This window comes from Argiope bruennichi, chromosome 6 (assembly GCF_947563725.1).
Source record: "Argiope bruennichi chromosome 6, qqArgBrue1.1, whole genome shotgun sequence".
NCBI classification, from domain to species: Eukaryota; Metazoa; Arthropoda; class Arachnida; order Araneae; family Araneidae; genus Argiope; species Argiope bruennichi.
In genome coordinates this window covers 43,720,964-43,747,629 of record NC_079156.1, presented here as the reverse complement: position 1 = coordinate 43,747,629, position 26,666 = coordinate 43,720,964, and the positions used below count along the sequence as shown (strand labels likewise).

The 26,666-nt window shown below is 27.3% G+C and overlaps 1 protein-coding gene across 1 annotated transcript in view; it reads right to left on the bottom strand.

Moving 5' to 3' along the window:
• Positions 1 to 2,639: 2,639 nt before the first annotated feature.
• LOC129971729 (GTP-binding protein REM 1-like) overlaps positions 2,640 to 26,666 on the bottom strand; it is a 120,165-nt gene continuing 96,138 nt past the window's right edge. Inside the window, exons 3-4 of the mRNA XM_056085706.1 lie at positions 4,807 to 4,996; positions 2,640 to 2,944 (exon numbers count right to left, since the gene is read on the bottom strand). Of these exons, the coding sequence (XP_055941681.1) occupies positions 2,640 to 2,944; positions 4,807 to 4,996 (495 nt within the window). The remainder of the gene's footprint in view (positions 2,945 to 4,806; positions 4,997 to 26,666) is intronic.

Genomic DNA, 26,666 nt, shown 5'->3' with positions numbered 1-26,666 from the left:
GATTAATATTGAAGAAAATGGCATAAAAGTGAATACTTCAGTCAAGCCGAAATAAAATGCAATTATTCCTGCGTTAATACGAAGAATTAATCATTTATACATCAAACTAAATAAAGTTTTGATTTCAAAAATTTCTGGAATTTTTCTACATATTATAGAATATTATTATATGATTAGCGATAAATGGCTATAATTGCGAACGATTTCTAGGATTTAACTAAGAAATAGCATTGAGTTTTTAAAAAAGGTGATTTGTATTGATTTTATGAAGCAATAAAATTACTTAAAATTTTAATTCTTTACTTCAGTTTTTTTTCTTTATATAATATATTCGTTGGTGTGATCAATAATTGTTCTTAAAATTCTTTTACAGAGAGGTTCGATTCTTATCTAAACAATGTTTATTTTGCACAAATTAAAATTTTTTGATGAGAGTATCAAAGTTTAATTTCACTCCTTAACTAATTTGCTTTTTTTAATGATCTAATTATATGCAACTTCCATTTCGGAAAGATGCTGTACTATTAATTCATCTATGAATCCATAAAAGCCTGTTTTTATTGATTGTTATCGAGTGTTTATTGATTGCATATAGTTTCTTTTATTCCGAATTTTTTGAATGTTTTAATTTCAGCTTATAAATTTGAGAAGCGGCAATTCGATGACAATACGATGCATGAGCATGATTATTAAGAGGTTAAAAATGTATTCAGCTAAGCCATTTCGGCATTTCCATTCATTTACGAACGATGATTTTTTAAGAAAAAAATGTTTATGATATGACTTAAAATAAACTATGAAATTTCAAGATTAATGAAAGATAGCTGTCAAAATTAGAATAAATAAATAACTTTAAATCCGGAAAATTATCAGTATAATTATATTTACACTATTATTATATTGAGCTATGTCAATAAGATAAATTCCACTATGTCTCATTTTTAAAAGCTTTAAAAAATAAATTTTGAAATATGAAATAACATTTCATAGAATTTTGAATTTTTTAATTGCAGAAATCCACGAAAATTAAAACTAGGGGGAATACATTTCAGTAAATGGTTTATATGAAAGTGCTAAATAATTTTATAGTTTTTATTTGTTATTTAAAAATTCATTTAAAAAAAACAAGGGAGGTTTTCCAGAAAAAATTTTTTTTTTTTACAAATTATACATATTCCACAATTGTAAATGAAAAAAATATACTCGCTTCGTATGTAACACAAAATATGGACAAGCAGTCCGCGAATTATTGTATACTAAGCGTTTTTAAAGAATAGTTGAAAAAGAAATTATGTGAGGTTTCAGAGATCCTTTACATTTATAAATCAGTAAATTTGGATACCAAGGCATATATTTGCAGCAAAAGTTACAAATATGCATTAATAATAACTACATATATAATTCAGGAAATGTTGGTAAAACAATTTGAAATTTTCAAAGTTTGTAAAATTATTTATATTACCTATGTCGGATATTTTATCACTACAATTAATCTTTTTATTTTTGATTTTGCAATAATTTAAAGTTTATGAATAAAATTAAGAAATTTTTAATATACTCTATGAAAAATAGAGAAAAAATGAGAAACCTTCATCCACCATTTTTGTATAAATAAACTTAGGAAATCGCAAATATTATTAAAACTAAAAAAAATTAACTATTTGCTGGATAACATTAGGAAAAAACTGTAAAAGTGACAGCTTTATAAAATGTTTCAAAATATTCTAACATTTAAGCTTATAGATCAGGCAAGGAAATTCTATTTGGAACATTAAATAGTGAAAAGTTGATATGGACAGGATGTTTAATAATGGATAACTCAACAATAATCTGAGGATATGTGGTCATAAAAATAATTACTATAATTTAGTTGGCAGTATTTCTGAAGAGAGTAAGCTCAATTTGATCTTATATATTTTCCTATAATTAAAAAATAATTAAAGCAACATTTAGCTAATGATGATATTCTAAAGAAAAGGAGGGTGGATCCTAGCACAGCCCAACTCTTGGCGTCTTTTTGAATTCTCGCCAAACGAGTAGCGATAACGTCACCAATGTGGCAACCTAGAAGGATTTTTAAAATTTATTTTTATTTTATTTATTTTATTTTATTTTTTATTATATTTATTTTATTTCATTTATTTTATTTTATTTTTTATTATATTTATTTTATTTTATTTATTTTATTTTATTTTTTATTATATTTATTTTATTTCATTTATTTTATTTTTATTATTATTTATTTATTATACTTATTATTTATTTATCATATCTATTTTTTATTATATTTATTTTATTTTATTTATTATTATTTCTAGCCTTCAAGTATCGTTTTTTTTATTGAAAAATAATAATAATAACAAATATTCAATTAGTAGTCAACTTGGCGAGATTTCAAATAAGTCGCCAATATGTGGGCCTATCTAGGATTTCACCGAAAAGGATTAGGAATCTTATTTCAAGACTAACTCAAATTGTTTTACGTTAGGAGATATGTAAAGAATTTACCAAGATAACAAGTACAAATATCATTTTCATTTATAACTCATTGCCATATCGAAGACCGTTTTCGTCCATAATTATCTGACTAATGCCAGATTAGGAGTTTCGCACATCGAATAAAATGAACTGCAATTTTTTCACAGGACATACAAGTTGTCGCAAGATTTGGATCGACCACTTTTACCCAGCAGACGATTGATGATGCCTTTGGTTCTGAGACTTGATCGAAGGGATCCTTTGACACTACCACCACCTTTCTTGAATGGGGAAGATGATGGAGATGTTGTTTTGGCGGGGCGATTATTCTCTTCTTTTTCCTTTTGGCGATTTTTCAAGCGGATTTGGCTCACCATTCCGACCAGAAGCTCGTCGACGTTGTGGTTTATAGCTGCTGATGTTTCAATGAATTTGCATTCGTAGGAACAAGCAACCGCTTTTCCTTCTGATAAAGAGAAAAATTATTCTTACAGTTAATTATTATGCTTCATTTGGCAAACAGTTGTTAAAGTGGTTATACAATTCATTTATACTCATCAGGTATACCATGCCAATTTAATATTGATATTCATTACACATTATTATAGGAGGAAAAAATATCGAACATCGCAGTACAATGTAAATCAATTCGACTTAAAATTAATGTCTGATCGCGAAAGTTGAATTTATTTTAGGATTGCTCGCAAAATGTGATGATTTTGATGGTTTTTTTTATTGCAATCCACAAAGGTCATGTATTACCATTTCTTGTAGCTATCCATGATGGCGGACTTATGACGAATTTCTGAATGGTTGGCATGATTTTGACAAGCTTGGAGCGAAACCGTACACCAATCTTTAATCTTATCCTTGAAACAATGTCTAATTAAATGTTATGTGATATGCACATTTAAATTTACTATGTAACTATGACATAAAGGGAATTGACGTTAATTTGCATCTCAAATATTGAATTTATTGTATCTATCTTTAAATATTTAAATCGTATTATATCTGTATTTCAAATTACAGTTATCAAGCTTTTGTTAGCTATAATAATTAGAATTTAAGGTCAAATAGAGGGAGAATCCGTCATCCCATCTGATTAAAATGATATTATTCATTTATTCTTCAATAGCATTCGCAAAAAGAACAGAATATTCTACTTAGAATCTCATGGATTGATCATGACTAATTAGATACCATTTTTATCTTAGATTATGTAAAATTATCTGTAAAAAAAGATATGAATAATTTGGATTTATGTTTCATAAGTTTATCAGAATAAATCTAAACTTAGTTAATCTACTGAGTCGAATATGAATGTCCCATATCATAATGAGTCAATAGTTGGTCAGATACATCAACGTTTAAATCTATTAGTGTATAAACCAGCGATGAATTTTTCTTCGTCATTCGCTTATTTAGTATTATAAACAACATTTATTTAGACTTTTAAAAGGAATGCAGGAATTTTAAAAATTCAAAGAATCTATTGACTTGTCTTTTTTAATTGACTGCCAGATTGAAATATATGAATTTCAAAAGAGAACGCAAATCCAATTCATTTTACTGGCAAAACATCCAATAAAGACATCATTTCTACCTTAAGCAGATGAATAGTGTTATGAATCTGTAATGTTGTTCCCAGCACAGTTAATTTTACGATCAGCTCTAATGGATGCTGATTGGATGCGGGATCAGTGACTCCCGGCCTTGACGACGGAATAGATGATATTAGAATCTTCAAGAATTTCGGCTATAAGTCCATTAGGACGGGATTTAAGGTGATCGTTCGAGGTCTTCTCTGCCGTGTCTCGGGAACTATAAAAGGCTGTCTTTTAAGTTCAACTCCAGTTAGTAGTTGAACGAGTTATCGCCCTGAGCGTTTTGAGCTGCTTATCATTGATGTGCTGCTGGTGTTCTGCCGCTTGCTAGATGTGTTGCTGTTTTTTGCTTCTGTATGTCTTGGCTGTGTTTTGTCGTGTGCATTAGTGTTTTGGTGTCAATAAATATCGATATTTGGTATTGAGGCCTATTGCCTGCGTCTCCATACGCTCACTGCAGGCGAACTTGTTGACTTTACTGACTAAGTGGAGGAAATAATCAACAATATAATAATAATTGTTAAATAATGCTATAGAAAATAGTTATTTGTACAAAAATTCATTAAGTATCATTATTGACATTGATATATAGACATTCATATAGCAAGAAGCTAATTTATAAAAAAGTTATCTTAGGAATTTGACTTACAAAATTATATTTGATATAAGAAAAAAAAACTGCTTTAAATCATAAAAATGTGAATCATCGTTTAAATCTTACCTTCTGTTGCTATTTCACGGGTGCGTGCCAAATCGGACTTGTTACCCACTAAAATCACCGCCTTGGTATTGGTGATTCCTTTTTCGCGTAGGCTGAATAAGATGTCCACTGCTTTCTCGAAGCTTGACCGATCCGTCACGGAATACGTTACAATGTATGCATCAGCCTCTTCTCTCATTGCCTCCAAGATCTTAAAAGAAAACGAAAGACACATTTCAGAATTATTTGGAAAAATGTTTCTGAAAATGATTAATATATAAGATAGTAAATAAATGCTGTAAAACTTAATAAAAAAATGGGGATTTTTTTTATCGTCTGAGTTAATAAACAATTGATAGAGTCAGATGATTGGTGGAATAATTTATCTTACTGTTTTTCCGCCGTTGGCATTTTTCTGTTAGTGCAGACGACTTTTTATAGAAAGAAAACTTAAAATTAGCTTAAAGCTGGAAGCCAAAACTTTTATGTTCAAAGAGAATTTTCATCACGATTTACTGCAAGCAAAATATTTCAGTAGTAATTAAAATGCTTTGATTTGAATAGGACATTTATTCATAGAATAATAAAAGAATTACTGGATGCTAATGGCTTTAAATATCGATCAAAGCATGGTCGTCTAGGTTCGTAGAAAAGAACGTATTTAAAGAATTTGTGAAATTCTTTGAAGGATTCCACAATTCTGCATGGTTGCTGTGGAGAACATAAGCATAGAACTCTGCAGGTTATTATAAATGTAATTGGGTTTTCGATCTTTCGCAAAAGTTTGATTGAAGCGTGGTAGTAAAAGTGATTATCTATATCTATACTTATAATAAAGCTCAATGTGTGTGTGTGTGTGTGTGTGTGTGTTGGCGCTCTACAGGCCAGACCGTTTGACATACAGCTACCAAATTTGGTACATGTATACCTTGGAGGTTGGGAATGTGCACCTGGGGTTTCTTTTTTCGAATTTTTAATTAGAATTTTAATTATTAATTAAAAACTAACTTTCCCGCCAAAAAAATCTTCCATTTTCCCCACCGCCAACTTTTCCGCCAAAAAAATCTTCCATTATCCCCAGCGCCAAACGAGAAAGGCTTCAGTTTTTTTTTTCTCCCAACAGTAATGAGGCTAGGGTTAAAATTTTTCGGCGGATTATTTCAATCGGTTCTGTTTATTTTCTTAATGTTTGATGCATCTAAAATTAAACATTGTTAATAAATCAATCTTTCAGATTCATTCTGAAGTACTTTTGAATTAAAATAAAACAGAATAAAGGAAATTAAAAATTTCTAATCCGCATAGCGTTACCCCAACTGGCATAGAAAAAATCACGTATTTGCGTTACGTAACCGGCGAAGAAAATTCACGCATGCGCATTCTGTTCTGATGTTGCCATGACAACGTTATCAATGGATGATTTAAATTATTTTTGGGTTAGTTGCATGCTTTTGTAAGTAAATTGTATTTATGTTAGTTATATATTTTTTGTATATGCTTATAGTTTTAAGTACATCGTTTTTTAAGTAGTTTTTTTAAAACCTGTTTTCAACCGTTTATTTTAAACGATTCGTTTTATTTTCTTAGTGTTTGATGCATTTAAATTCAAACATTGTTAATTAATCGATCTGCTCATAATGAATCCAAGAAAATTTTGTTGACCAACTCTTGAGATATTATATAAATTAAAAAAGATATTCTTTAGTGCCCATAAAGTTTAAACGCTGAGTGGCTCTATTTTCAGTAATCAGATTATAAAAAAATGCTTTGTTTCAGTAAAAAAATATTATTATATTAATTGAAGATAAATTCTTTCCACTTTAATTTAAAGCATAAATTCTACCGTTTTCAACCGTTTATTTTAAACGATTCGTTTTATTTTCTTAGTGTTTGATGCATTTAAATTTAAACATTGTTAATTAATCGATCTGCTCATAATGAATCTAAGAAAATTTTGTTGACCAACTCTTGAGATATTACATAAATTTAAAAAGATATTCTTTAGTGCCCATAAAGTTTAAACGCTGAGTGACTCTATTTTCAGTAATCAGATTATAAAAAAATGCTTTGTTTCAGTAAAAAATATTATTATATTAATTGAAGATAAATTCTTTCCACTTTAATTTAAAGCATAAATTCTACGGATGCTAACAGAAAATGAGAGAGATACATATTACGTTATGACTGAAGGCCTTTATAATATTATGAATGAATTATATGATAATCAAAATTTGAAGTTTTAAAATATTTTGATGAAGAAGCTATTAAAGTAGAAATTGCATAAAATATTTAATTATTAAAATTTTAACGAACATTAAGATTGGCGAACCGGCTGGTCGCCAAAGGCGGCTAGTAGAATAATATATTCTAATAAGAAACTATTTTGTAATGAATGATGTTATATTGCCAAAAGTGATATATGCTCATCAAACTTCGAAATGTTAAAAACTGTCAGTACGAATTATATTCTAGTTTGGGCTCAGGTATCAAACTACAGAAATTTATCTTTGAAATTCAGTGATAAAAAGATAAGAACCATTGGGGGATATTAGAAACAGAACGTAGGGGTGCACAATTATTGCCACTTTCTGGTATATTTTATCCCGAAATTTTTTTTGCCATTACACAATAAACAGAACTTTAGTAAGGCAATTAAAATAACATGGCTTTAGTGTCTATCAGTTTCGTGGAATCATGGACATGAAGCTGTATGTAAACGATTTATCTAAAATTAAATATAGCCAACGTTCCCGGCTAAGCTGCTGGTCTTCAGAGGCGACTCATCTATATCTATCTATACTTATAATAAAGCTCAATGTGTGTGTGTGTGTGTGTGTGTGTGTGTGTGTTGGCGCTCTACAGGCCAGACCGTTTGACATACAGCTACCAAATTTGGTACATGTATACCTTGGAGGTTGGGAATGTGCACCTGGGGCTTCTTTTTTCGAATTTTTAATTAGAATTTTAATTATTAATTAAAAACTAACTTTCCCGCCAAAAAAATCTTCCTTTTCCCCACCGCCAACTTTTCCGCCAAAAAAATCTTCCATTATCCCCAGCGCCAAACGAGAAAGGCTTCAGTTTTTTTTTCTCCCAACAGTAATGAGGCTAGGGTTAAAATTTTTCGGCGGATTATTTCAATCGGTTCTGTTTATTTTCTTAATGTTTGATGATTTAAAATTAAACATTGTTAATGAATAAATCTTTCAGATTCATTCTGAAGTACTTTTGAATTAAAATAAAACAGAATAAAGGAAATTAAAAATTTCTAATCCGCATAGCGTTACCCCAACTGGCGTAGAAAAAATCACGTATTTGCGTTACGTAACCGGCGAAGAAAATTCACACATGCGCATTCTGTTCTGATTGTTGCCATGACAACGTTATCAATGGATGATTTAAATTATTTTTGGGTTAGTTGTATGCTTTTGTAAGTAAATTGTATTTATGTTAGTTATATATTTTTTTTGTATATGCTTATAGTTTTAAGTACATCGTTTTTTAAGTAGTTTTTTTAAAACCTGTTTTCGACCGTTTATTTTAAACGATTCGATTTATTTTCTTAGTGTTTGATGCATTTAAATTTAAACATTGTTAATTAATCGATCTGCTCATAATGAATCTAAGAAAATTTTGCTGACCAACTCTTGAGATATTACATAAATTTAAAAAGATATTCTTTAGTGCTCATAAAGTTTAAACGCTGAGTGACTCTATTTTCAGTAATCAGATTATAAAAAAATGCTTTGTTTCAGTAAAAAATATTATTATATTAATTGAAGATAAATTCTTTCCACTTTAATTTAAAGCATAAATTCTACGGGTGCTAACAGAAAATGAGAGAGATACATATTACGTTATGACTGAAGGCCTTTATAATATTATGAATAAATTATATGATAATCAAAATTTGAAGTTTTAAAATATTTTGCTGAAGAATCTATTAAAGTAGAAATTGCATAAAATATTTAATTATTAAAATTTTAACGAACATTAAGATTGGCGAACCGGCTGGTCGCCAAAGGCGGCTAGTACTTATAATAAAGCTCAATGTGTGTGTGTCTGTGTGTTGGCGCTCTACAGGCCAGGTCATTTGACATACAGCTATCAAATTTGGTGCATGTATACCTTAGAGGTTGGGAATGTGCACCTGGGGTCCCTTTTTTTGAAATTTTAATTATTAATTAAAAACTAACTTTCCGCCAAAAAATTCTTCCATTTTCCCCACCGCCAAATGAGTAAGGCTTCAGTTTCTTTTTTCTTCCAACAGTAATGAGGCTAGGGTTAATATTTTTCGGCGGATTATTTTAAACGATTCTGTTTATTTTCTTAATGTTTTATGCATTTAAAATTAAACATTGTTAATTAATCCATGTTTCAGATTCATTCTGAAGTACTTTTGAATTAAAACAACACAGAATAAAGGAAATTAAAAATTTCTAATCTGCATAGCGTTACCCCAACTGGCATAGAAAAATTCATGCATTTGCGTTACCATAACTGGCGTTGAAAATTCACGCATGCGCATTGTGTTCTGATTATTGACAATATTATCAACATATGATTCTTGATTTAAATTATTTTTAGGTTAGTTGCATGCTTTTGTAAGTAAATTGTATTTATGTTAGTTATATATTTTTTGTATATGCTTATAGTTTTAAGTACATTGTTTTTTAAGTAGTTTTTTTTAACCTGTTTTCAATGATTTAAATTATTTTTAGGTTAGTTGCATGCTTTTGTAATTAAATTAGTTATATATTTTTTTTGTATATGCTTATGGTTTTAAGTACATCGTTTTTTAAGTAGTTTTTTTAAACCTGTTTTAGATCGATTATTTTAAACGATTCATTTTATTTTCTTAGTGTTTAATGCATTTAAAATGAAACATTGTTCATTAATCGATCTGTTCATGATGAATCTGAGAAAATTTTGTTGACAAATTCTTGAGATATTACATAAATTAAGAAAGATATTCTTCAGTGCCCATAAAGTTTAAACGCTCAGTGACTCTATTATCAGTAATCATATTATTAAAAAAATGCTTTGTTTCAGTAAAAAATATTATTATATTAATTGCAGATTAATCATTTACACTTTAATTTAAAGCATAAATTCTACGAGGGGTAACAGAAAATTAGAGAGATACATATCACGTTATGACTGAAGGCCTTTATAATATTATGAGTGAATTATATGACTATCAAAATTTGAAGTTTTAAAATATTTTGCTGAAGAATCTATTAAAGTTGGAATTGCAAAAAATATTTAATTATTAAAATTTTAACTAACATTAAGATTGGCGAACCGGCTGGTTGCCAAAGGCGGCTAGTTATTAATAGAGCTATATAAAAGGCTTCTGTTACTTCTTTTGAAAAAGTTTTATTTTCATTTATTTGTTTTGATTTTTTATCGTTGACAGTTATATTTATATCTTTATAAATAAAGAAAAATAAACGCACCAAATCAAACTATTTATTTTATTTTAATTTCATTACCATAGCATTATTTTAATATATATATATATATATATATATATATATATATATATATATATATATATATATATATATATATCACTCTGTGGGCAACGCCGTCTGGATATTGCTATTAATCTCAGATTTTTACTCTAGATCTGAGATTCAAATCTCTGATTACAATTTTTAAGACACACAATCAATCAACTCTGATTCTTTTCTATAATAACATTATTATCTGTATCCATATTTTAAAAATTTCCTCGTTTCGCCCTACTATCGCGAAATAAATCCCATTTTTTGAAATAACATATTTTTATATCATATTTTAAAAATAAACAACGAAAAGGAAACAACCATTCAACTTCAATGAAAAAGAAGAGGTATTATTTCTTTACAAAGCAAAACAAACCAAAGAAGCCAATGCATTAGATTTTTCCTAGAACAAAAAGAACACGTCCTCCCACCCCATCTTACAACCCCCGCCCTTATTTTCGAGGCCACAAATACCACTAAATATCACTCGACATCCTAAACTCTTTGAAACATGTTTTTGAGAAACCCAAGAGCACCATTCTGATATATCGATAGATATCTGAAAGCCTATTTATCAGGTGATCCCTAACCTTTTGTGTTACACAATGGTAAACTGTATATATATATCTTCATAAATATTAGAAAAAAGCGTGATCCCTAAATTGTAACAAAATGCAACAATATTTTAGAATGCTACGTTATCTTTATTTTAGCCATACATTTCACGTAATAATATATCTTTGTCCACATAATATAAAATGTTAATCCATAAACCTATTTTTAAATAATAAATGTAGGTTCGATCTCGAAATGTAGGCTGAAAATTGCGTCGAAATGCTCTAAAGGGCAGACCGTTGGACCTAGAGCAAACTAATTTAACACGTAGTTACTTCTTGAGTAGAAGGTGCTCACTTAGAAAGGGCTTTTCAAAATTTCCATTAAATATTCACTTATTTATAAATTATTCGAAATGCTAAAATTTTTCCGAATAATTGAATAATTTTAGAGCAAATTATTAATGATAAATTATTTATTAAATCACATTAAAAATTAATAAATTAATATTTTAATGATATTGATTTTTTAAAAAGTTTTTCCACAGATACTAATTTTAATGATACTCTTCATTGTTTTAATATCAGCGTTTATACACTCGTACACTGTGATTGAAACATGTACACGAAATATGGAAAGAAAAAGTATAATAATCGCCGAAAAAAAAATCGAATTATCGAATTTAAGATTTTGATGGATTTTTTCATTTTAGACCTCTCAGAATACAGAAAACACAATTTTGGAATTATGTCTCTCTGTTTATTTGCGAACATGGCAACTCAAAAACACTTTGAATGAAGAAATGAAACTTGGTTCTTGGATTTATTTTTAATTTATAGATTTTTGCTAAATTTTGAAGGAAATACTTTCATAGTAGTTTTTCCTGTGATAGTCCAAGGACAAAATGAATAAAATAATTTGAAAACTTAAAGAGCTAGATATATAAAATTTGATATACAGTTTACTGATATAAAATGTAGATCCGTATTAGATTTGGAAACAAATCCATCGAGAGGTTGACCGCCAGTCAATCTGTATTTTTGAAAGTATCTAAACGCGATAATTCAAAAACGTAACAATTTAGGCCAATAAAATTTGGTTCCTAATTTCAGCATCTAAAATGTATATTCTTATCAAGCTTTCAACTAAATCTGCCAAAGGATCAACAGTCTGTCGGTCTGTCATTTTGCTCGCATGTAAACGTGGTAACTCGAAAATATTTAGCATGTGATCTTGTAACTACAACTCTAGTTCTAGGTCTAATTTTGGTTTCAACCAGTGAGAAAAAAGACATCCAATATATATATTTGATTTTCTGATACCTGTGTATTAACTGCAAGAGAAAAAAAAAAATCCGCCAAAGATCGTAATCTAGATTTACGCCAAACATCAATATTTTGTTATCGTGATTAGCCATTGCCATCCAGTTTATACAAAAGTATTGTTTACTTTACTATACTACTAAGTACAAACTGCTCATGTGTGGGATTCTGAAAATAAAAATCTGAGCATTAGTGGTATTCATGGTCTTCTCCAAAGTTTACAATTTTATGTGGATAGGGGATTTTATTAGAGAGTAAGGAAAAAAGTTTTGAGAAAACCACTTCCGCTAGTTTTACATGCTTTTATCTTTGCTATAATCAAGAACAAATTAAAAAAAATATTATAAGGACAAATGCATCAAACCTTAAACATCATAAATACGGTGATTCGAATTAGAGGTTCGAATCTTTAAAAATTTTTTTATTTAGCGGTTGGAATATGAAGGCTGAATTTTAACATGCTTCTGTTTGTTTTCTTTCTTTTTTAATAAAGAAATTTTGTATTCAGTTTTTCATTTACTTTTTGGGTTACCGAAGCTTTGAAATTTTGTACAGTTTTGAATTTGTTAGTTTTTTTATCAATAAGAAAAATATATTTTTATTCTTAAAATAAAATTTTAATATTAAAAATAAATAATTTATTATTTATTTATTTTTAATTATCAATATACGAACAAGAACTACTATCAAAAAGAGCTGAGATGTTACACTAATTTTAAAAGAAATAATTTCAAAGCAAGGGTCAAAAGTATGCTCGATATCAAAACACTTTTTTTAATAATTTGAATACTTTATTGTCAACTAAATTAATGTCAACTAATTAATGTCAACTAAGTATTGTCAACTAATTTTAACTAAATTTTGATTCCATTTTGTGGCGCCATCTAGTAGCAAATTTAGAAAAAAATTATCACAAGATTCCTCGATATTTATAATAAATAAATACATTAAAGATCAAAATACAGAAATTAATAAAAATAAAGATATAAAAACACTATACATTTTACTTTTTTGAATACTAATAAAACTATGTTTTTAAGAACATTTCATTTTTATTATTTTCTACTTTTATTTTAAGTCTAAAACATAGAAAATAATAAAATTAAAACCTTCCTTATGAGCGCAGTATTATAAATGCGCTAAAAATGGGAAATATTTTTTAAAATTAAATATCAGGAACTAAAAAAATCGTAAAAATGCTGGTTATTGAAAATAATATAATAAGAAAATTTTATCACAATATATGCCACAAGGAATAAAGTTTTTAATCATTCGTTATAGATTGAAAATTTTTATTAATGTGATTAAAATTCCAATATGTATAGAATTTTTTTTTTATCACCGGTTGATGTTTTGTTATTATCTTTTGTTATAACCTCCAGATTTTCTTGATGAAAGCTTATTTGTTTTTAGAGTTCTGTTAGCAACCTGTTTTTGTGAAATATTTTATTTTTATTAATAAATATTTCATATGAATTCTGTAATTATTATTTGACCAAGAAATGATTATGGTAAATAAAAGCAACAAGTCAAATTATTTTAAGTCTAAATAGAATAGTGACTTAGTAAGGGGAGCACTAGGAATTCAATATGAGTTTTGTTTCCTTCTTTAAAATATAAAATATAATTACTAATTATATGTTTTTAATTAATTTGCTTTGTTTTGGGGACATTTAATCCATATTACGTTTCCCTTTATAGATTTCTCACAGAAATATCGAATGCAGTTGCCATTAATCTCTTGAATAAAATTTAAACCCAATGTTTTTTTTATGCCTTTAAAGGAATATTTTTAATAATATGTTTTTAAGAATTTATATAATTCTTATTGTCAAATGAGAAGCAGACTTTAATTAGGAATAAAATTTTAATTTTTTTTATTTTGTTATGAAGTACGTATGTAAACGAACATGATCAGAAATAAATAAAAAAAATACATCAAAATTTTTCAAAAATGTTACTTGAATGTAGATTATATTTAAAGGATGCTTAAATATAATCTAATATTTTTAGGATGGTTATAAGAATTGAAGTAAATTTAATTCGAATGTTTGTTAAAGCAAAACTTTAATTATTTTCAAATAATTAAATATCATATAGAAACACTAAAGAAATTCACTAGATGTCTTATTTAGGTTTTTAAATGATATTACTTACTTGTACTGTTTCATGTTTATAAAATTGGCTTTTATCATCTTTCACTCGTTTCTTATTAAAGAATTTTTGAATTTCCCGCCCAACGATAAACATTATACTTTCTAGAACTTCATTTCTAATTGACCTATTACTTTTAATCAATTTTCATTACATATAAAAGAAACCATTTAATAGAATACAAACCATAGAAAATATATGAAACATATTTTATTTTTAATCATGCGACATTTATTTTCATTAAAAATGAAACTAACAACAATAAAAAAAACCTTTGCACTAAAAAGTAGAAAATGGTTTTTTAAATCAAAATCAATGGATCAAACCAAGACATTAAAGTATAAGAAGGTGAAAATTTTATTATAAAAAAAGATAAAGCCACATGATATACCATAAGGAAAAATTTCTAAACATTCTTTAAAATTAAAATATATTACTATTATGATTAAAATTTTAATTTAATAAAGTATTTTAAAACTATATTTAAAAAAAATCTACATATTTTTTTTATATTTTTGTTTTGAAGTAAAAATTTTCTCCTTTTCAAAACATTAATAACATATCATTTTATAAAAATTAAATTTTTATTATTGTATTTATTTATTTCCAAAATAATAATTCACTTCTCTAATACATATTTCCAAAAATTTCTTTTACCTTTTATAACTCATATTTTCCGTATTCTCACTAAAATGTGATTGAAAATGTACAGTTTTATATGGAATAAAAATGGAAAAGCTTCTTCAAAGTACTTATGTCTATATCTTACTGCGGTCTGGTTCAATTTAAGAAATATGATGGAAACGGAAAAGAAATTACAGTATACATGAAACAAACTCAAGTTTCCACGAAATATTTTATTTATATGATAAAATTTCACATTACTTTAAACTAGAATAGATTTTACTGAACCAAATTCTAGCTGCAAACTAAGATTTTATGGTGCGAATTTGCAAGTCAATAAAAATATTACATGCCAGATATAAAATTTAGATTCAGTATATTTTATGGCCCAATATCACCTTAAAATTCATGGAATTTTACTGACTTGTAATAATTTCTTGTTTAAAAAACTCTGCCTGAGATAATACTTATGTGACCACATGTTAGGAAGTGATATCATGAATATATCATAAATTCATTGTTTTGAGTCCTTTTATAGTTTATGGGTTTATTGCTAAATGAAAAGCTTTTCCTTTAAATGGCTTTTTAAAAATCTAAGGTTGTTTTTCGTAAACATTGAGTTCCATATAAAATAAGTTAGGTTTCCTAACTTAAAATCTAAAATAATAAAAGCAAATACATATAAAAAAAGTTTTTCCTTTCAAATTTCTCACTTACTTTCACGTAAGGTTTGCCATTTATACGTCTATTAAAGGATGATTATTCTTAAGTTTAACCAAACGCTTTCGTGTCATCTTTAAAGTACTAAAACCATTGTTAAGAATAAACTCTCATATTCAACTATAATCCTAAAAATGTTTTAGTCAAAAATATGGATGCCAAAATAAAATGCTTTAAAAATATGGAGAACTTATAGAAATATTCTTGTCGAATAAGTTTCAATCCTATTTATAATATAATGCAATATTTAATAAAAGTTTAGAATTTTTTTTTGTTGTAATATTTTCTGTGCTTTTTATCATTACAATATATTATTTTAAGGGCTTCATGCTTTCATGGTTTTGTTTTAATTATTAATTCTGTTAAAAGAATTTTTTTTATATTTTTGTATACTATTACAAGCATGGCTTCAAAAAATTTGTATTTTATTTTTTTCTAATTTCTATTTTTTTCCCAGTGTCCAATGTATGCAAAAAAAAGGAAAGAAAAAAAAAAGAGCATTATAGTTTTTTTAAAAAAAATTCGCATCCGAAATTTTGACGACTCTCAACATTTTAGACAGCTCATGCTCTAAAAAAACCCTCCTTTTTGGCATTACATCTATCTATTTGTGAACATGATATCTACAAAAGCTAGACGGATGAAATTTGGAATTTTGTATATTTCTGACAATGTTTGGACAAAATTATTCAAGGACAGGACATTATCTGTCTGTCCAAGTAGAAGTAAACAAGGAGGTGATGAAAGGAAGGTGATTTTTCAGCACCCTCAAAAAAGTAAGTGGAGTTTTAAGTAAATTCATTCAACATTAATAGTTTAGTAAACTATTAATTTAAACTGTCAATTAGTTTGAAAAGTAAATGTTCGGGGTGGACAAGCTAGTCGAAAAGGAGGCTAGTTGGAGACAATAAAAGTAATGTTGTGCCACTGCAATGTTAATTTGCTTCAAAGAACTTTGGAAGGAATTTATTTTCATTGCAAACTGAATACATTCATTTAGAGCTTGCTATACTGAACCTGAATTCCATGCAACATTAATTGCATCTAGGGATTGCAATACCGGTATACCGGGATACCGAATACCGGTATTTTGAGCTATTTGTACAATTTTGTAATACCGGTATTCACAAGTTTAAATACCGGTTTTTCGGTATTTACTAGAAATTTTTAAAATTGTCTCCACTATATGTTCAGGGACCAACATAGCAAAATAGTATACGTTTTTGTTTTTATGTCTCCCTAACGGGTGAAATTAATTAACTAATTAATGGCTTAATTAGTTGCTTAAATCAAAATTAGCGAAACATGGATTATCCCTGAAAGAAGAAATTGTATCCATAATGACTGATGGAACAACAGTTAGAAAAAAGTTGTTTGGTGTAAATAAGCAAATGTGCTATGCTCATGGAATTCAGTTAGGAGTAATAGATGTATTATACCAAAAAAATAAAGAACAGAAGAATCCAAATACTGTGGATATAGAAACTTCGGATTCCAACTTTGAAAAGAGTAAGAGTGAGAGTGATATTGACAATGAAGATAATGATAATGTAATTGTTGAAGAAGATATTGCTAATGAGGATGAAATATTAACCCATCAACAATTGCTTCCTATAATTTATAAAGTTCAAAAAATTGTTAAGATATTTAAACGTTCCCCAATAAAAGATAACATATTACTAAAATACATACTAACTGAAAATAAAACAAAATATATGCCAATATTAGATTTTAAAAGACATTGGAACCGTTTACTCCTAACAGCACACATCAGTATCTGAAGATTATATATTACATTGAAAAATCGCACAGAAGAAAGGCATATCGTAATAGAAAATGTCTTATGGTATTTACATAATTATAATGATTTTAAAAATGAAAATGATAAAGAAGAAAAGAAAATAACCAATTTAAATCTGATTAAGTTTAGAGTAAATTTTCTTAAAATTTTTTATCCACAAACCTATCCACATTCAAAAGAATTCGGTTCAGTTATCGAATATTATGGTGACACTAATGTCGATAGTGAAAAGGAATTGTCTCTTGAACAAAAATTAGAATGAGCGATAAATAAAAAAATTTCAACGAACCAAAATACAATACAGAAATCAGCTATATCCAAAACCATCCGACGAGAAATCGATTTGTTTGAAGATGAGGGATTTAGGGGTAAATACTTGGAAAAAGTATATCGCGCATTGCTATCAGTACCACCAACTAGCGTAGATGCCGAAAGAGCGTTTTCGACAACTGGTAATTTTTACGCAAAATTATTTTTCAGGCTGAATGACAGTACAATTGATGCATTATGTTTTTTAAGATCACATTTCAAAAATTTGTAATAGAATCACAGACTGAATAGTGATATTTACACTTTTTTTGTGATTTAAAGATATTTCTTTACTTTTTTGTGATTATATACTGTTATAATTTATAAGTTACAAATTATTTCTTCTGATATTTACATTTTCTAATAAAACTGACAAATAAAACAAAGAAACACCTGTGTTTTCTTTCTTTTTCCAAAATTTCTAATACCGGTATTAAAACCGGTATCCCGGTATTAAGATCTAAAAAATACCGAATACCGGTATTGAAATTTTGGTTCGGTATTGCAATCCCTAATTGCATCTAACAGATAAAATATAACAGTAAATTTCAACATTTTGATTTGGCGAAATGTTTAAACTAAATTTATGAAAAAAATTTCAATTTCTCATTTTATTCTATTTTTATCCGAGATTATTGTTTTTCTGAAAATTAAAATATTGGTAGTTCATGGAAAGATGTTACTTTTTTAAAATTAAAAAATAAATCAAAAAGGATTTGCACAACATTTTTTTTCAACAGATTTATAGAAAATGCAAGACTGAATGGAATACTCTTAGATAAATAGCCCCGGAAAATTCTAACTACATTAACTTATTTACATTATAACGCTTTTATAATAATATTCTTCCTAAAATGCGTCTTCTTATGAATTCATATAATAGAAGGATTTTTCTTTTAAGAAATTTCTAATATCCTTTTTCAAAATTGATCAGTGTAAAACTAATCCAGTTCACATGCCAAAGATTCTTTTGCATGTTCTTCATTTTTTTAGAATTAGTTGAAAAATGCCGTGGGTGTTTCAATCGCTAATGAGGAAAAAAGGACAAAGTTACAGTCTAATGGAAGGAAATTTCGTGGCTAGAAGCACTTTTTATCGGAAAACTGAGCATAATAGTAATTTTGAAAACTCTGAGGATTTAATATTCTTTGATTTTCGTGATATAGAAGCAAAATTTAAACAGTGATGTTTATCTTAAAAGAGTTCAATCAAAAACTTTCAACATGGAATACATATAATCCATATGTAAAAACACTTTTTTTTTCAAAAACGAATTGAAGAATGGACTAACTTTAAGAAGCTTTATTAAAAGAATTTTTTAACTAGTTGCATACATGAATACATGAATAAGTATATTCATAGGTTGTTTATACCGTAACTTGTTTTGCAAACTGAGTATTGCATTATGAAATGAAAATTCACTTGTAGAGTTAATGGAATGACTCTGCTTTTATCGGAAAACTGGGAATAATAGGGATGCTTAGTTCACAAAACGAAATTTGATTGCATATACCGTCTTAATAAATTTGAGCTTTTTGGACTAGAAATTTGGGGCCAGAAAAAACACATTTGTTAATTTGAATGCCTATGGTCCATCTAACTAATAAAATAATGGGAAAAAGGAAAAGAAGAAATGGAAAAGAAAGAAAAATGAAAGGAAAAAGGAAAAGAAAGGAATGGAAAAAGGAAAAGAAAAGAAAAAAAAGAAAGAAAAAATGGAAAAGAAAGGAAAAGAAATGGAAAATGAAAGGGAAAAAATAAGAAAGGGAAAAGAAAGAAAAAGGAAAAAGAAATGGAAAAGAAAGGAAAAAGGAAAAATATTATCCTGCTTTCTGATTAATATCTTGTAGCCGCTCTTATAATATTAACCATAACTACTGATGCCGTCAGAGACAGCGCCCTCTGAAGTCTTGTGGTGCTATGACTTAGTTCCAGTCAAGCGATGGCATGTGCTCCACGCTTTTTAATCCATGTTCTTATATATGTATCTAAATATAATTCCAACTTTTGCATTTAAATTGTCTGTACGTAACGTAACCTGTAAAATAAATAACTGTTTCACTATTTCGGATTTTTTACTGAACCCCTTAATGACCCGAAAATCTTACAATTTTGAAAAAAATCAAAATATTTTTCAAAATAAGATTTTCTAATCCACCTTACATTGTATCCATAGAAAATTCTAAAAATTGTATTAATTCTATACAGTTATTTATTACAAAAATACGATAATATACTTAATATTTCATTTCATATGGTAGAACATTTATTTAAAATCGCAATATAAGTAGTATTATTATATTTCAAATTAATCATATGAACATTTTGCAATTTACATGTATAAAACACGGTATGTTTTTACTTGTTTACTTGAATCTTATGCTATTCCACACGTCTTGATGGATTCGAATTTTCACACATATATTTCTTTGCACCTACGAGGATTAATTACTTTATTCAAAGTTTGTATGCTACTCTAAAAGGCAAGATAAAGGGTAAAACGTTTGAAAAATCTATTTTTATACCATTATAAATTAAAAAAAAATATCTTTTCAGGGACAGCAATTCTAATTAATTACGTATCATTGTTTCTTTTATCAGTTTTTGAAAGTTAATTTAAGTATAATTTGTAACGACTATTTTTTCGGAATATTAAACTTTTTGATATTATTTTTCAGAATATAATTCTTTTATTCAGAATAATAAATTTTTATATTCAGAATAATAAGTTTAATATTCATAATATTAATTCTTTTATTCACAATATTAATTATATTTGCTGTTATTCATATATTTCATTTGTGCGCTTTTGCCAATGTCAAAGTTATTTTTTTTCCAGATATTTTCATTGTGCTTTTATTATGTAAAATAAAGATATTTTAATTTGAGTGATCAGCTAATATCGTTTTAAATTATTGCACTTGTTTTATCTGTCTGACCTAGTTCTGCCTCATATTTTAGCGATTTTAAATTTGTAATGAGCCATGTCTTTTTTGGTTCTTTTTTAGCTTGATATCACTGAATATAATTTGATTTCTCATGATAAGTTGGTAAGTTTTATTACCTTTTACATATTTTATAGTACCGTCTTCGAAGTCATATTTTTAAAAATGTGTCAACCGTCATTTCCTTTTGGTTTCATATTTCTCAATTACGAATTTTTGGCCTCTTTTTAACTTTGTAATAACTATAATAATATAACATAAATCTGGCAAATTTTTTCCTATTAACCCTTATTATCATTTCATCATGGTTTTAGATTAAAATATTTAATTTTGTACAGTTGATTTAATATTATAGAACGTTTGAACATAGAAATCATGTGAATACACAAAATCTGCTCCAATGAAAAACTATTTTAATCCTAAACGAGGCTCCAATCCAAAACTATTTTAATCCAAACGATTAAAACTGCACCAATCCAAAGTTAGGACAGAAAAAATATTTTTAAAATATGAACATATGTTTATTTATATGTACGTTGACATAGTTGTTTCTTGCTTCGTTAAAAATATTTATATGTTCTTTATCCTAATTTTGTAATCATTAGCGTTCTATATTGAGAATCGGTGATTGATGTTCCAACAGATATTAAATCAAGAAATTACTAAGCATCTATCTACATCAAATAGTTTTTAGATTACCTTCTCTTAAAATTGTTCTTTTAAAATTTATTCTCTTAAAAAAGCCAGTTTGAATCTAGAAACTCCATATTTCTTTCACGGTAAATAATATATTGCCAAATTTAAAAGTAGGAACTCCAAGGAATTTTTTACATATATACCTCAAATGTTGAGATTTAAAATATTGTTCATCTTAAAGTTATTAAATTACTATTAATAATTAAGAATCCTAAATCCTCTTATTAAGTAAAATATAAAATCTCTAAAACTATATGGCATAAATATATATTATATGAACTATATACTAACTATATAGTAAATATATAATCTAAAACTATATGGCATAAATATAAATATATATATGAATTTTGATTTTTCTCTATATATTTATAAAGTCGATAAACGCTGGTATAGTCACGGTTATATTAGCCAATACAACATAAAATTTTTTTAACATTTTAATATGTGATTAAAAAATGAAATTTTATTTCCTACTATTTTAAGTATTAGCTACAAATATCTATTTTATATATATAATAAATATTGATTGATTAATATTTATATATATTGTACGTAATTTCTATTAAACCCCTTGTTTAGAAATTTCTCATTGAATGTCTCTGAATATTTTTTTAAACTGATATTCATTGTGTTGAAACCAATACTTTCATGCGCATGCTTATCTTTGAGCATGCGCAAATTATCAGTCATCAGTCGAAAGTGGAAGTATAACAGAATTTCTTTTATGTCCATAAGCTTGAGCTATATGAAATAAGAGCTACGAATAAAAGTGTGGTTTAAAATATGAATGAATCTCTTTTGCTTTTAATTCTGAAGATGAATATTTGGCAATTATACAAATGACAATAAACAATCTTCTGATAACCGATATTATTTCTCTGTACTATGTTTATGCAGCATTATAAAATCATCAACTTCTATTAATAATACCGAATCATATTGTTGCATTCAAGATATTAAAAATTGAAACACATTTTTTCGTTTTAAAATTTGAACAAAGTCAATGACACTTGAATCAAAGGTAATATGACTCTGGTCTCTAGATTATACTTTTTAAATACCTCCATTTCTCATTTATAAACGAAAGATATTTTGAACTTCCAGAGCTCATATGAATTGTTTAATTTGTAAACAATTTATTCTAAAAACAAAAATATGAGGATAAATATACTCTTTACAAAGAGAGGATCAACTGTATAAATAAAAAAAAAACAATTTTATAAGAGAATTATTGCAAGAAAAACAAAACATTTTTTAAGAATCGTAGAAAAGTCGATTTATGATGAAAGTGCAGGCTCCAATTGAACTTTAAACCGGTATTATAGAATCAATCTGAGAAAAGCTAATTTCGGTGTTTACAAAATCCTTTCCTAGGCGCAGACTACTTCGAAACGTTTTTTTAAATTCCTGCCAAAATTTTTAAATATCAAATGATCTTATTATGCAAAGTTGGGAAAGAATTTTCCTTTTAATATCTTTTCTTAAAGTTTTGACTATAATGACTTGGAGAATAGGCTGCAATTCAGTTTTGGTAATATATCAGAAAAAAAGTTTTTAGTTCAATAAGTGAAGAAAAGAGAAAAAAAAATATCGCCCAATCAGACTCGGATGTCAGTCTTACCGTTATCTGTTCTTAAAAACTGATTTTCACTTTAACAGAATAAGATTCTCATTTCCGTTTATCTGACATCATTACGTCATGAATGACATCTTTGATGAATGAAACGAAAAGTCGTCTGCTTTTTAGGTTGCATTATAAGCTTTAGGAGAAAAGTGAGACAAACCATTTATTCCTATTGTCATAGTCATATTACAAGAGAAATTTCTCAGATCATATCTAAAGGTGTAATTCGATGTGGCACATCATAGTTCAGTATGAATATGTAGGCTATATAAAGTTATTACTATTTAAAATATTTATTTTTAGCAACTTCGTTATTTTCTTATGATATAAATATATTAGTTCCAAAAACAGTAAATATCATTACTCAGAATCTAATTGTAAAGCACATGCAGACTCTCTTAAAATATTTAAATAATATTAACAAATTAAATGAATTTCTTTGGATAATATTGCTTAAAACAAATAATATTTCTTTAAACAAAACACAAAGCTTGGAAAGTTTAAACTTTTCAAACTTTGGCATTTAATTAAAATAGAATTCTAATTAATCTAGTCTTCTAAGTTGATCTTTTATCTTTATTTGCATCAAAACAACCAAAATGATTTAAAACACTCAAGGAAAAATGACAGGAGAACCATATCCAATTTATTTAAAATGATTTTTGTAATTAAATAAAGCATATTAAACATCGAAATATTCCTATAGTATTTTGATAAATATATATTATTAAAAAATTGACAATATATTTCGAATTTATAAGATACAATAGTCTTTTTTATACGTTTCTCATTTATACATTGTTCCAATAGTAATTTATTTCGTTTATACTACGGATGTAAAGTTTTGATTATACGCCATATTCTATGCTCGTTTAACGATTCTAGTGTTTAACACGTAAACTATGATGCTGATTTAACAATTGTAGAATTATTCTCAGTTGAAAAATAAATAAAGATCACAACTTGTTCGACGTTAATTTAAACAGCGAAGAAAAGGCATGCGAAGAAGTTATTTCACATTCCTTTAAAGGTAAAATGAATTATATTGAAAAATTTTGTTTGTTAAAACTCTAATTAAAAGGTCAAGTTTCAATGAACTAAAGTTTACTTGCAGGCAAAATGACAATTAAAGATTTTTTAAAAATTAAATGTCTACCAGCACACAAATAAAATCGTATAAAATAAGAAATGCATAATTAGAATTCGAGGTAGATAATAAATGTGTGATTTCTATTTGCTATGATAAGAGTTTAATTTAGAAATTTAATTATTCATGTCAGAACTTTGTAACAATTAAAGGGTGTCTATTCTTAACGTGGCCCAATAGATAATTTATATGCTCTTAGAGATTTTCAATTGTAAAAATGTTTTTAATGACGTGAAGAATTAAATGTATTTGGTCATTGACGCTTATTGTCGTCATCATTAAATAAGGCCAATAAGTGTATTTTTAGAAAAGTAAAGAATTATAACTTTTTATATGGTCCCCGATTCCACCAATCGTCTATCTATACTTATAATAAAGCTCAATGTGTGTGTGTGTGTGTGTTGGCGCTGTACAGGCCAGGTCATTTGACATAAAGCTACCAAATTTGGTACATGTATACCTTAGAGGTCGGGAATGTGCACCTGGGGTCCCTTTTTTTGAAATTTTAGTTAGAATTTTAATTATTAATTAAAAACTAACTTTCCCGCCAAAAAATCTTCCATTTTCCCCACCGCCAACTTTTCCGCCAAAAAAATCTTCCATTTTCTCCACCGCCAAATGAGTAAGGCTTCAGTGTTTTTTCTCCCAACAGTAATAAGGCTAGGGTTAACATTTTACGGCGGATTATTTCAAACGATTCTGTTTATTTTCTTAATGTTTTATGCATTTAAAATTAAACATTGTTAATTAATCCATATTTCAGATTCATTCTGAAATACTTTTGAATTAAAATAACACAGAATAAAAGAAATTAAAAATGTATAATCTGCATAGCGTTACCCCAACTGGCGTAGAAAAATTCACGCATTTGCGTTACCGTAAAAGGCGAAGAAAATTCACGCATGCGCACTGTGTTCTGATTGTTGGCATGGCAACCATTATCAATGGACGATTTAAATTACTTTTAGGTTAGTTGTATGCTTTTGTAAGTAAATTGTATTTATGTTAGTTATATATTTTTTGTATATGCTTATAGTTTTAAGTACATCGTTTTTTAAGTAGTTTTTTTTAACCTGTTTTCAATGATTTAAATTATTTTTAGGTTAGTTGTGTACTTTTGTAATTAAATTGTATTTATGTTAGTTATATATTTTTTTATATATGCTTATAGTTTTAAGTACATCGTTTTTTAAGTAGTTTTTTTAAACCTGTTTTCGACCGATTATTTTAAACGATTCATTTTATTTTCTTAGTGTTTGATGCATTTAAAATGAAACATTGTTAATGAATCGATCCGTTCATGATGAATCTGAGAAATTTTTGTTGACAAATTCTTGAGATATTACATAAATTAAGAAAGATATTCTTTAGTGCCCATAAAGTTTAAACGCTCAGTGACTCTATTATCAGTAATCATATTATTAAAAAAAATGCTTTGTTTCAGTAAAAAAATATTATTATATTAATTGCAGATTACTCATTTTCACTTTAATTTAAAGCATAAATTCTACGAGGGGTAACAGAAATTGAGAGAGATACATATCACGTTATGACTGAAGGCCTTTATAAAATTATGAGTGAATTATATGACTATCAAAATTTGAAGTTTTAAAATATTTTGCTGAAGAATCGATTAAAGTTGGAATTGCATAAAATATTTAATTATTAAAATTTTAACGAACATTAAGATTGGCGAACCGGCTGGTCGCCAAAGGCGGCTAGTACTTATAATAAAGCTCAATGTGTGTGTGTGTGTGTGTGTGTTGGCGCTCTACAGGCCAGGTCATTTGACATACAGCTACCAAATTTGGTACATGTATACCTTAGAGGTCGGGAATGTGCACCTGGGGTCCTTTTTTTGAAATTTTAATTAGAATTTTAATTATTAATTAAAAACTAACTTTCCCGCCAAAAAAATCTTCCATTTCCCCCACCGCCAACTTTTCCGCCAAAATAATCTTCCATTTTCCCCAATGCCAAATGATTTAGGCTTTAGTTCTTTTTTTCTCCCAACAGTAATGAGGCTAGGGTTAAGATTTTTCGGCGGATTATTTCAAACGATTCTGTTTATTTTCTTAATGTTTTATGCATTTAAAATTAAACATTGTTAATTAATCCATGTTTCAGATTCATTCTGAAGTACTTTTGAATTAAAATAACACAGAATAAAGGAAATCAAAAATTTCTAATCTGCATAGCGTTACCCCAACTGGCGTAGAAAAATTCACGCATTTGCGTTACCGTAAAAGGCGAAGAAAATTCACGCATGCGCACTGTGTTCTGATTGTTGGCATGGCAACCATTAACAACGGACGATTTAAATTACTTTTAGGTTAGTTGTATGCTTTTGTAAGTAAATTGTATTTATGTTAGTTATATATTTTTTTGTATATGCTTATAGTTTTAAGTACATCGTTTTTTAAGTAGTTTTTTTTAACCTGTTTTCAATGATTTAAATTATTTTTAGGCTA